At 44.1% G+C, this 12,841-nt stretch overlaps 1 protein-coding gene across 1 annotated transcript; it reads right to left on the bottom strand.

Annotated features, from left to right (window-relative positions):
• Positions 1-1,449: 1,449 nt before the first annotated feature.
• On the bottom strand, positions 1,450-12,202 carry DNAH14 (dynein axonemal heavy chain 14). Its single transcript, XM_017886961.1, has 5 exons — positions 12,101-12,202; positions 10,549-10,688; positions 7,944-8,104; positions 2,081-2,227; positions 1,450-1,688 (listed from the first exon to the last, which is right to left on the bottom strand). Exons 2-5 carry the CDS (start codon positions 10,682-10,684, stop codon positions 1,473-1,475), a joined length of 660 nt encoding a protein of 219 aa, XP_017742450.1. The 5' UTR covers positions 10,685-10,688; positions 12,101-12,202; the 3' UTR covers positions 1,450-1,472.
• Positions 12,203-12,841: the final 639 nt, after the last annotated feature.

Raw genomic sequence — 12,841 nt, 5'->3', positions numbered from 1 at the left:
CACGTGGGTTATGCTTTCTGCCTATGGACTATTGCCATGATAAAGTGACAGTGAGATGTGGCTTCAAATGCTAGCTCTGCTCCCTCTTAGCAATGTGTGTGTGGGCAATTAATCTCTGAGCACTGGTTTCCTCATGTATAAAATCTGGCTGATATATCCACGTAGTATAGAGGGGCCTGAGGATGGTACAGGAATTATTAGTGCTCAACATAGTGCTCAGTTATGATAGCCATTATTAGTAGAGTAATATTCTTCCTATAGAAACATTGAACTTACCAAATTCTCAGGATTTGGCTTTTAGTAGGCAAAGAGGTCTAGTGAAGTCAGAACCATATTGCACTTTTTTTTTTTTTTAAGAGGTGGGGTCTTGCTCTGTTTCCCAGGCTGGAGTACAGTGGCATGATCATAGCTCAATGCAGCCTCAACCTCCTGGGCTCAAGCCATCCTCCTACCTCAGACTCTGAGTAGCTGGGACTAAAGATGCCTCATCATGCCTGGCTAATTTTTTAAACATTTTTTGTACAGAGGGTCTCATTATATTGTCAAGGCTGGTCTTGAATTCCTGGCCTTAAGTGATCATCTTGCCTTGGCCTCCCAAAGTGCTGGGATTACAGACACAAGCCACTGTACCCAGCCAGACTGCAATTTTTTTTTCCTTTTTTTTTTTTTTTTTTTTTTTTTTTTTTTTTTGAGACAAGAGTCTTGCTCTGTCACCTAGGCTGGAGTGCACAGTCTCAGCTCACAGCAACCTCTGCCTCCCAGGCTCAAGTGATTCTCATGCCTCAGCCTCCTGAGCTGGGATTACAGACCTGCGCCACCACGTCTGGCCAATTTGTGTATCTTTAGTAGAGATGGGTTTCGTCATGTTGTTCTAGGCTGGTTTTGAAGTCCTGACCTCAGGTGATCCACCCGCCTTGGCCTCCCAAAGTGCTGGGATTACAGGCGTGAGTCACCATGCCTGGCCCAGACTGCATTTCTTTAAAGAAGAAGGCCCTTCTCTTTAGTTTCAGAAGTCTGCAGCTAGGTCAGCAGTGGAGTATTCTGTGTTTACTTAGAGAAGCCAGGGGAAGCATTCCAAAGATCTATTCTACATGTGTATATTTATTTTATTGTATATAATTTTATAAATCATTTCTACCAAAAAGTTCATAAAGGCATGCCCTGATATCCTGTCAGGTGCTGTGCTTTTTACTGTTAGGAGAGTCAAATTTGCTGTATTCGGGTTGTGCTGACCTGTACTAGAGCCCAACCACAGGGACATTGCACGGTCAGGTCTTATGTACTTAGGATAAAACGCAGCTGCAAGATTCCCCTCTGGGTTGAAGTTTTCATGTACAAATGAAATAAAGACTGCACCTGTTCAGTCTGGCTAAACACACAAATACTTTATAAAGGGTGTTGACTACACGTGAATGTCTTGAAACATGTAAGTCTGGTTAGAGTCAAAAATTAAAATAGTTTGGTATGGACATTTATTTTTCATTCTTCTCACAAAGCAATGCAACCCGCATTGTGATCCAGTGACTAGGAGGTTTCTTCGTTGATAAATACACTGATGTTAAAAAGTTTGTTGGTAAACCAGTAGTTGCTAAAATTCTTGACCTCTCAGGTGTCTGGTAAACTGGGCATTCAAAAGTATAACATTCTGAATCTGTCTGGTTGGAAGCATTTGGTGTTTCGGTAGAAATCTTAAAAAAAAAAAAAAAAAATTCCAGTAGTCAAATTGTGTAGGTCAAGTGAATCAGGAGCTCACATTTTTGTATGCTATAGGCTTGGGGGATTTGTTATGAATTAGATACATTTAAGGTTAAATGGTTAATATAACAGCCTGTGGAAATTATACCTGGAGAATTTAAAGAGTATTATGACTTTATAGTACATATTATTGAGAACATGGGATGTAAGTATAGCATCTACTTTAGATTTTAGTAACATTTTGGGAGATTTAAAATCTTTGTTGTCTGAGTATATTATCACATCTCCCTTGTGAAATTGTAGGGAATAGGAATAAGAGTAGTTTATATATTACTGAAGGAACGCTCAGAGGTTTAGGATTTCAGGATAATAGCAGGGTGGTTACCTTTGTTGGCAAAAAGTATATGTCGGGAAAATCACAGCACATCTCTAGAGGCAGCGAGTCTTCCAGTATTTTTTGTTCGCGATTCCATCTTGCCCCCTCGATGAATAAACCAAAAATGTAAACTCCAGTGTGAGAGGAACCCGAGCCCTAAGATGGAAGAGAGGTGGTGTCAGGGTCCCCAGGAGAAGCAGCTTCCAACCGGAGGCTCTGTCCAGAACTGAGCCGACGCATCCAGAGGGGCTCGTCCTGCCTAAGTCATGTTGCTTCATTTTTTTTTTCCTATTCTGAGTGCTTTAAAAACGTTATAGGCTTAGGTGTATCTATATAATCATCCTGAACTGAAATATATGTATTTTTTCCATGATGCCCTTCCTCAGCATGAAGACAAATACCTTCAAACACAATAAAGATGCAAATTTCTACAACTGTAATCGTGTAGCCTACCTAGCTTTTTAGGAGAGAGCAAGAACAGTTACAAAAGGTGACAGAGTACACTGTGTTCAAACGTCACTTACCTTTACCATAGTGGCCACAACTACTATTTTAGGCTCTAGAAATGTAAAAATGGCAGAAGACGGTTTTTTTTTTTTTTGATATGGAGTCTCGCTCTGTTGCCCAGGCGGGAGTGCAATGGTGCAATCTTGGCTCACTGTGACCTCCGCCTCCCTGGTTTTGGTGGTTCTCCTCAGCCTCCCGAGTAGCTGGGATTACAGGAGCACACCACCAAACCCACCTAATTTTTTGTATTTTTAGTAGAGATGGGTTTCACCATGTTGGCCAGGCTGGTCTCGAACTCCTGACCTCAAGTGATCCGTCCCCCTTGGCCTCCCAAAGTGCTGGGATTACAGGTGTGAGCCACCACGCCTGGCCAGGTTCCATATATTTTTGAATGATACAGGTTAAATAGATGATTACATTTTAATGATAAAGGGTTAAGTAAAATGAGTTTCTGATAAGGTTTGCGAAGTAGAAAATACAGTTGCCTGAAGCTCCAATTCCAGGTGACTCCAGGTGTGCCTAAGGTGGGCCTGTGAAGCCACATGCTCTCCTACAGGTGTGCTGGAGGGATGCCCAGCCTGGAGGAGCTGGCGGCCAAGTACCTGGCCACCCTGGAGGGCTCTGCCATCTCCTCTGATGGGGCAGGTCTCTGAAGAGAAGGGGTGGGCACCGCTGTCCTGAGCCCCTTGATGCAGCCTGGTCCAGCTCGTTGACACAGGGGTGGCAGTGTGGAACAGCCTGTGCTGTGCCTGGTGACGCCTTCTGTGTTGTCCACTCTGGAATGTGACTACCTGGAGGTGCAAGCTGAACTCATATTAAGCACTTCCTATTTTGGCTTATTCTATAAAAGAATTTTGGCCGGGCGCGGTGGCTCACGCCTGTAATCCCAGCACTTCGGGAGGCTGAGCGGGCAGATCACGAGGTCAGGAGATCGCGACCATCCTCGCTAACACGGTGAAACACCGTCTCTACTAAAAATATAACAAATTAGCCAGGCATGGTGGTGGGCACCTGTAGTCCCAGCTACTCAGGAGGCTGAAGCAGGAGAATGGCGTGAACCTGGGAGGTGGAGGTTGCAGTGAGCTGAGATCACGCCACTGCACTTCAGCCTGGGTGACAGAGCGAGACTCCGTCTCAAAAAAAAAAAAAAAAAAAGAATTTTACTGGGAATTGCTTTGTATAATGATTTTTACTTCTCTTCCCCTTAACTTATATAAATGCAGATTTTCCTGTGCTGCATTTGTTCTAGTGTTGTCCTTTCCTAACAATCTTGGAAGAAGTTAATCTAACGCATTTGACAATGTCACTTCCATTTATACTTGTGTAACTTGCTCATAGCTTACATGGGTTTTTCCTCTGAAAAACCTAACTGTAGGTAATTTGTAAATAGCCCCTTTTGGAGTGATTTAACTCTTCAAGGAGCCACTCAGAATAAATGGAAGTAATCTTACTTCAACTCAGTGGAAGCTGGTTCTTTGTATAAAGCAGAGATAACTGAGAACATCTGATTAAATGGATAGAGGCAAAAAGTAAAGTTAGGCAGGTGGTCCATACTCCTGCACTCCCCCTGTGAGTCATAAGAAAAGGCCCTGGTGCACATCTGCCTCTCGTAGGCTTTTCATGTCTAATGGGTTATGTAGGAAGAGGTTAGGCTATGGGTGTAGAGTCAGCTAGACTTGGGTTCAAAGCTTACGATCTGCCTCTTGGAACCTTAGTTTCCTGACCTACAGAATGAGGATAATTTGTGAGGATTAAATAATGCAGGTAAAGAGCTTAGCACATAGTACTCAGTCATTGTGGGCTAGTAAGCATCAGTGCCATCATTATCAGGCAGATTGGGATCTTCTGGAGGACAGGAGCCTTCTTTTGTTCATCTCAGTATTTCTAACAGTCAGAGCAGTTTTGGACCCATACTTTCAAGTGAGTGAATTAATAAACAGTTGGGTAAACCTCAAGTCGAAAACACATCTGAACCTGAACTTTCTTCCACGTCAGTACTCTTGCCAAGCGGTCACCTGATTTCTCCTAAAGCTCCAGTGACAGGCCACTCCCTGTCTATAAAAGGACACTCCACCATCATCATCAATTTAGATCAACTGCATGTGTCTTCCCTTTGGGGCTCCCCCGGTTGGAGTTCTAGCAGAATTAGAGTCTAGTTCTTCGTGTATCACCCTTTTCAATATTTCTTTTTCTCCTCAGTCTTTTGCCTTGTAGGACAAACTCTCCCAGTTCCATCCTTCTTCTGATATGTTTCTAACATTCACTAATTCTGGGTAGTCTCGGAATCATCTTCAGTGCAGTCTGATGAGTGCTGAGGAGAGGAAGACCAGGACTGGACCAAGAGGCCAAGCAGCATGAGTGTCCACCACCTCCTCCCACCCCAAATCCCAGAATGCAACTATAAAAGCACCGGAAAACAAGAAGTATCGCCAGTGGACCAGAAACTGTGAGATTCCCTAAAGACAGAAGGCAGACAGGATTAGAATAAGGAAACCACCATTAATAATATGCACAATAAAAACTAAAAACATCACTCTCTTCAAGCCCCCCCACCCCAATCCTATAGAATAATATCACATAAAATATTGATACAAAAATCTTGAAAAAATATTACAATTAAGATGATTCAACCTTAGGATCTTTTAATAAATCATATTGATAAAAGTGATAAATTATGTGATAATCTCCATAAACCCTGAAAAGCTCTCTCATCACATTTAGCTTCCATTCTTCATTTAAAAAATTCCTGATATAGGAATCATACCTTATAACAAAGTACACTCCAGATAGTTCTATGTAATCCACTATGTTAATGAGATAAAGGATAAAAATGATCTGATTATTTCAATAGAAACAGGCCCAGGCATATAGAATTATTTGATCTATGACAAAGTTGAAGTAGGGAAAGGGCCGTTTCAACGAAAAAGAAATGGTGCTGAGTCAGTTGGGTACCCATATGGAACCAAAAGAACTTTGATCTCACTTCACACCATACACAACTCAATTCTCCTTTTTTTTTTTTTTGAGACAGAGTCTCACTTTGTCACCCAGGCTGGAGTACAGTGGCACAATCTTGGCTTACTGCAACATCCACCTCCCAAGTTCAAGCGATACTCCTGCCTCAGCCTCCCAAGTAGCTGGGATTACACGTGCATGCCACCAAACCCGGCTAATGTTTTGTATCTTTAGTAGAGATGAGGTTTCGCCATGTTGGCCAGGCTGGTCTCGAACTCCTGACCTCAGGTGATCTGCCCGCCTTGACCTCCCAAAGTGCTGGATTACAGGTGTGAGCCACCGTGCCTGGCCTTCAATTACATATAGATCATAGAAAGTGAAAGGTAAAGCAATATAGCTTCTAGAAGGTAACAGGAGAATATTTTCATGAATTTAGTTTAGGGTAGGCAAAGATTTCTTAAACAGAACATAAAAAAGCATTAACCCTAAATAAAAGATGGAGACACTGGACTTCGTTACAACAGAAAAGTTTTTGTTCATCAAAAGACACTATTAAGAAAGTGATTTGGACAGTCACATAGTGGGAGAAGATGCTTTCAACACATTCAACACATGTATCTGATAGCATATGTTCAGAATATACAAGAATTCCTATAAATCAATAAGACAAAAACAGTTCACAGTCTTGAACAGAAACTTCACAAAAGAGGAGATCCAAATATCAATGGTCATTTTAAAAGGTGCCCAACTTCATTAATCATCAAGGACATGCAAATTAAAATCGTAAAGATACATCACTGCAGCCGGGCGTGGTGACTCATGCCTGTAATCCCAGCACTTTGGGAGGCTGAGGCAGGCGGATCATGGGGTCAGGAGATTGAGACTATCCTGGCTAACACGTTGAAACCCCGTCTCCACTAAAAATACAAAAAAATTAGCCGGGTTTGGTGGCGGGCACTTGTAGTACCAGCTACTCAGGAGGCTGAGGCAGGAGAATGGCGTGAACCCGGGAGGCTGAGCTTGCCAGCCTGGACAACAGAGCGAGACTCCATCTCAAAAAAAAAAAGATATATCACCGCACGTCCACTAAAAATACCAAGTAAACGTTGGCAGGGCTTGGAGCAATCTTCTACATTACTGGTGGGCCTGTGGATTGGTACAACCACATTGAAAAACCATTTGGCAGTATCTACACCAAAGCTAAACATATGGCTATGTATGATCCTCAATTTATTTAATCATGAGCTCTATAACAACATTTGTGTCAATGACAGACCACATATACCAAGCTGGTCCTGTAAGATTATGATGGAGCTGAAAAATTCCTATTGCCTAGTGATGATGTAGAGCAATGCATCTGTGAATTTCCATGTGTAGAAGTGTTTGGGTACACAAATTACTTACCATTGTGTTACACTGCCTGCAGTGTTCAATACAGTAACATGCTGTACAGATCTGTAGCCTGGCAGCAACAGGCTATCCCATCTAGCCTAGGTAAGTAGTAGGCTATGCCATGTAGGTTTGTGGAAATACACTCTTAACAATGCATTTCTCAGAACATATCCCCATCGTTAAGTGGTACATGATTGTATTTATTTATTTATTATTATTTTTTTCAATTCTTTTGGTTATAGCCAACCTACTGGGTGTAAAATGGTATTTCATTATTATTTTGATTTGCATTTCTCTCACTAAAAATATTGAGCATCCTTTCACATTCTTTTTTTTTTTAAATCTTTAAACCAACCTCTCCCAACCCCTTCCCCCCTTCCTCTCCAGCATTAGTCCTGGAGCAGAAAAATAGATTTCCAGAACAAACTGGAATTTAGAAAATGACAACTGTGGCCCTTCAAATCAGTGGGGACAGTGGCGTGAGTTGGCAGGGCTGGGGTGTGTAGTGCATCTGGCTCACTGGTGCTGTGTACTCTGCTCCAGCCCAAGCCGCCTCCATGGGTCCCACTTGCTGCACTGCTGAGGGCCAGGTAGGTGCAGGTTTCCAGTTGGCACCTGGCTGAGCCCTGGAATAAGCCAGTTGGTGGGGGCAGGCATTTCAGCCAAGAGCAGCCAGGACAGGTTTGACCCCTGATTTAAAATATCACCTTTTAATCCTGACCTCAGCAGCATTCTGTCTTCATTTATAATAGGGAATACTTAGAAAGTCTGTTGATTATATTGAATTAAATCTTTTATTCATGATTTATAATCTTTTATCCCCCCCTCCTCAAGGAAGAGAGTGGGAGACAAGAAGTCTGAGGGCATTTGGACTTGAAGCAGGGCTGTACCTTTTCGATCTGCCTCTCTTGTGCCTGGAACATGGTAAGTGCTGAATAAAGGTTTGTAGAGGGCATAATTGATTGAATAAATGAATGAATGAATGATTACCCTTTCTAATCTTTGAATAGTCCAGTACCTTAAATGCTCTCCTGACTATGTTGAGTTTCTTTGGCATAAATACGGAGAACTTCTCATCCTTGTCAGTGGTGTCGGAAATCACATGGTGGGTGAAGGTGAGGGCATCCACAGAGATTCCTCGGGACCTCCCATAGTCTTGAAGCACAGCAGCAAGAAAGGCTTTGGAGAAGAACACACACCGTCAAGTTCCTTGTGAGTCTCAGGGCCTCCTGCTGGGGTTAGCAACAATGATGTCTCATGGTGAAGGAAGGGAAGAGTGGAGGAAAAAGAGAGAACAAAAGAGATGGGCTGGGCGGGAGCAGAGGGCCAGTTCACCCACACTCTTAGGCCTTGGTGACTTTGGTCTGGCCAGCTGCAGGAGCCTCCTGGTGAACGGGGGCTGTTTTTCAAGGCCAGCACCCCTTCTGTATTCATTGTGGGGATAGACAGGCTGTAAATTCTGAGACCCTCTCCATTTCTGAGCCAGTCTTGGCTGATGATCATACCTCCTCCTCTCAGCAACAAAGATGGGAACTGGGGCAACTACAAGACCAAGTGTGTCAGAGTCTTCCTCAAGAAATGACATATGGACACTGGGAAAAGGGAGGTTCTGTTGCCTCTAGGGTTGCTGAGGTGCTTGTGGCCATGATTCCCCCTGGGTGCATGGAGAAAGACTACCTGCAGTAGGAAAAAAATGAGAACATCTCGAACTCACCATGCCTGTCACTACAATCACCATCAGCCTGCTCCTCTCCCTGTGCTCTGTATTTCAGTGAAGGACGGCAGCAGCCACCCAGCTTTCCAAGCCAGAGACTTAGGAGTCATGCTTAACCTCCTTCTCCCCCCTACCCCTGTCCTTCCAAACACAGAGTCCAGTTGGTTCCGCTTCCTAAATGCCACCTACTCCCTGCTTCTGCTCACTACCACTACCCTACTCTGATCACCACCAGCTCTTGCCTGGAGGATAAAGCAGACTCCTTTTTTAATATATTTTTTGACGAGACAGGGTCTTGCACTGTTGCTGCGGCTGGAGTACAGTGGCGCGATCATGGCTCACTGCAGCCTCGACCTCCTGGGCTCAAGCAATCCTCCTGTCTCCTGAGTAGCTGGGATTACAGGTGTGTACCACCACGCCTGGCTAATTTGCAGACTTCTTAAATGACCAGGACCCAGTCTTGTTCTTCTCCAATGTACCCCTGCCCTTCTTCCTTCCTGTAGCTGCTGGATCATAACCTCTCTGGCCTGAAACACTTCAGGCCATCCTGTGGATGGAGTCAGCTCTCTCAGTGTGTCTTACACAGCCTCGGGGGCCAGCCGTGCCCAACTTTGCAGCTGCACCATTCTCCCTTTTGTGGTCTTTTATTTTGGCCATAATGAACATTTGGTTTCTTCTAGTGCAAATGGTGTTTTCTCTAGTAAGAATGCTGTCCCCGCTTAGTCCAGTCATTGAAACACTCAACTTTTTAAGTCAGGCTGAGTTCAAATCTTGACTCAGTCACCTATTAGTTTCCCCCCGTCCCCTCCAAAATCATTCCACTCAGTAGTGGAGTGACCTTGGATGAGACTCTCAACTTTTTGCCAGTGATATGACGGGGCAAATTTCTTAACTTCTCTGTGCTAAGGTTTTCTCTCTGAAAACAGGGATAGTTACAGTAACAACCTCATAAGATTGCCATGGGAATTAAATGTCTTATCCCTTTTATACAAAATCCTCAGAACAGTGCATGGCACCCAGTAAATACCATGTAAGCTCCACGAATTATTCTCTTCTTCCTCTGTTCACACCTGGATAATACTTAATTGGTAGCAAGCTTCAAGACTCATCCTAGACGTTATTTCCTTAGTAGGCTTCTCTGGTTCTTAGTGAAGGTTCCCCTGTTTTATGCTCCACAAGTACTGATCCATTCATATATTGTATTCAGAACGCCATTCATTCATTCTTCAAATATTTTTGAGAGCTTTGTGTGTGTGTGTGTGTGTGTGTGCTGGGGCCTGTATCAGGTGCTAGGGACATCACAGAAGTGAAAACAGACCTGGTTCTTGCCTTCATGGAGCTCACAGCCCAGTGTCGCCCCTTTACAACTCTCTTTCCATCCCCCAACCACACATCGTTGGAATGCACTCCGGTTCATGTCTACCTTCCCTGCTGACATCCCTGCCTTCCCTGATGATGTTTGTGCTGAGCAGGTAGGGCCTAGGCCCCAGCAAACATTCAGTCATCAAGTCTTGTTACAGAAATAAATGAATGAATGGCTGAAGCTCAGAGTCAGTCTTGTGAAGCTGCCCATCTCCACCCCTTTGTCATGGCCTTTGGAGGGGCTGGGTGCTAGTGTTGACCTTTGACATCACAGAAGCAATGGCCAAGAGATGAGACAGTGACCTGTCAAGGCGCAGGTGAAATCTGATAGGGGTGGGTGGATTTGGCATGTGAGGAGGTTGGGGTGAGGGAAGGAAGTGAGTGGGGAGGGAGAAGAGACTGCTCTAGTCCACACTAGAGACCCAGACACCTGTGGAGGCGCAGGTGTTGTCATCCTAAAGGGGAGGAGGAAAGGGTGAGTGACAGAGGGGCTGAGTGCAGACTTGCCTGGGCCAGGTCTGGAGCTGACCTTGGTTCTAATGCTCACCTTGTGGAAAGAAGAAAGCTGGCAGCCAGTATCTTGAAGGAAACCCCTCAAGGAAATTGTTCTCTGACTCCTCAGGGTGTTTGCATTTTTGGCTAGATGATGGAATAGACTGCTTCCAAATTGTGACAAATCTCATATACCTAGTGGAAGGCAGACCACAGGTTGGGGGGTTAAGGTCATAATAATTGCACAGCTTTGGGTGATGTGGGCCATTTCCTCCAGTCCCTCCCCTCCCAGGGCCCTTCTTTTAATTTTCATTTCAACTCCCCCAATGCAGGACTTTTATCAGGTCCTTGAATGGAAGCCAGCTATGGTTTTAAGCTCATAAGGGAAAAGGGGGACCACAAAGGCTGCAAGTCCACAGATTTCGGTAACAAGAGATGTCATTATTATAGTGGGAATCCTGCCTGTGCCTTGCGGCATCTCGTTTGTTGTTTTTGAGGCACAGACTTCTCCCAAAGGATATAAAGAAATGTGGGTCAGATGTCTGCAGTGCTGCTGCTACACTTATAGTTAAACGGTATAGGAGGCAGCCTGGCACAGACTTTGGAACCAGTTCTGGGTTTGAATCTCAATACTTGCATGTTCTAGTAGTGAAACCTTGGGCATTTCATGTCATTGGACTCAGTTTCCTCATCTCTAAAATGGGGATGATGATAATGATAGCACCTACTTCACATCACAGGGCTGCTGTGAGAACTGAGTGGGCCGCTGTGAGTAAAGCTCCTAGAGAAATGCTCCATATCCTGTGAGGCACTTGCTAAATGTCGCTACTCTAATGCTTCTCCAGCTATTTTTATTGTAACTAAAAACACATTTAAAAATTACATGTGGCCGGGCGTGGTGGCTCATGCCCGTAATCCCTGCACTTTGGGAGGCCAAGGCAGATGGATCACTTGAGGTCAGGAGTTCAAAACTCCACTACTGAGTGGAATGATTTTGGAGGGGATGGGGGGAAACTAATAGGTGACTGAGTCAAGATTTGAACTCAGCCTGACTTAAAAAGTTGAGTGTTTCAATGACTGGACTAAGCGGCTGACCAGCCTGGCCAACATGGTGAAACCTCGTCACTACTAAAAATACAAAAAATGAGCTGGGCATGGTGGCAGGTGCCTGTAATCCCAGCTACTAGGGAGGCTGAGGTAGAAGAATCGTTTGAACCCAGGAGGCGGAGGTTGCAGTGAGCCGAGATTGTGCCACTGCACTCCAGCCTGGGTGATAGAGCGAGACTCTTGTCTCAAAAAAAAAAAAAAAAAAAAAAAAAATACATGTAACTAATTATTTCCGTTCACATTTCACCCTGTGCATTTCTTAGGAAAGAGAAATGTACTATGTTGTAGTCATAACTCTGTCTCTTGGAGTGGAGGGAGTTTACTCAAGACTCAACATTATTAGGTCCCCACTTTCTCAGCTCAAACAGAAGAATCCCGCCCTTGCTTAATTCACATGTAACTGTGACAACCCAAGGAGACCAGGCATGGGAAATGATATCATAAACCTTTGGGCTTTAAGCAAAAATGAGGAAGAAATGTAAAGCAGCTTTCATCCATACCGACGCTGTATTGCAGTATAAGCCACTTTGGCCCAAGTATTGAAGAAATTCAGTCGCTGGATGAGATCATCAATCCAGGAACTCAGTGGCTTACATGATCTGTAGGCGTGTTTCTGTTGGGATGTAAAGACAGTCACATCATTTTGTTTCCTTGTCTTTGGGGTCATTAGGAACATTTATGCAAACCTTGGTAATAGACTCAAGTGCCAGGCAGAAATAACTTGGCAGGAGAATGTCATTTTCCAACTGAAAGCACATAATGAAAAGTCTAAACCTTATTACCAGGGCAAAACAACATTATCTTAACAGTGTTTTGGATAAAACGCTTGGAAGCTTCCATCCTGGCTGAAGGCTTTTATCACTCTTCTCAAATCTTTTCATTTTCTCACCTTCTTTCCTCCTCTCTGGGGAGATTACCTTCACATGCTATTAGGTATGAGCAATTTCGACTTCCTGGCCTTCCCCTATACAAAGTTCTATAAATCCCACCCACTGTCTACTCCCTTACCTACCTTTGCCTTCCAGTTCTGAGCCTAGCTGCCTCTGCCCTTACCCTTGTGGATTCAGCTTCCCATTCTCTAGCGCTGTTTATTAACGCTCCCTTCCATCTGAACTACACAAACCACCCAACACTCAATCCTACCTGTTTGTTGCAAGTGGGGAGGAGGAGACCCTTGCAGCCCTCTAGCTTATTTCTCCTTTTATTTACTGTCCCCTCTTCTGGAGTCTTCATTAGAAATC

Source organism: Rhinopithecus bieti, unplaced genomic scaffold, assembly GCF_001698545.2.
Source record: "Rhinopithecus bieti isolate Rb0 unplaced genomic scaffold, ASM169854v2 scaffold_15336, whole genome shotgun sequence".
NCBI classification, from domain to species: domain Eukaryota; kingdom Metazoa; phylum Chordata; class Mammalia; order Primates; family Cercopithecidae; genus Rhinopithecus; species Rhinopithecus bieti.
This window is presented reverse-complemented; position numbering and strand designations above follow the sequence as displayed.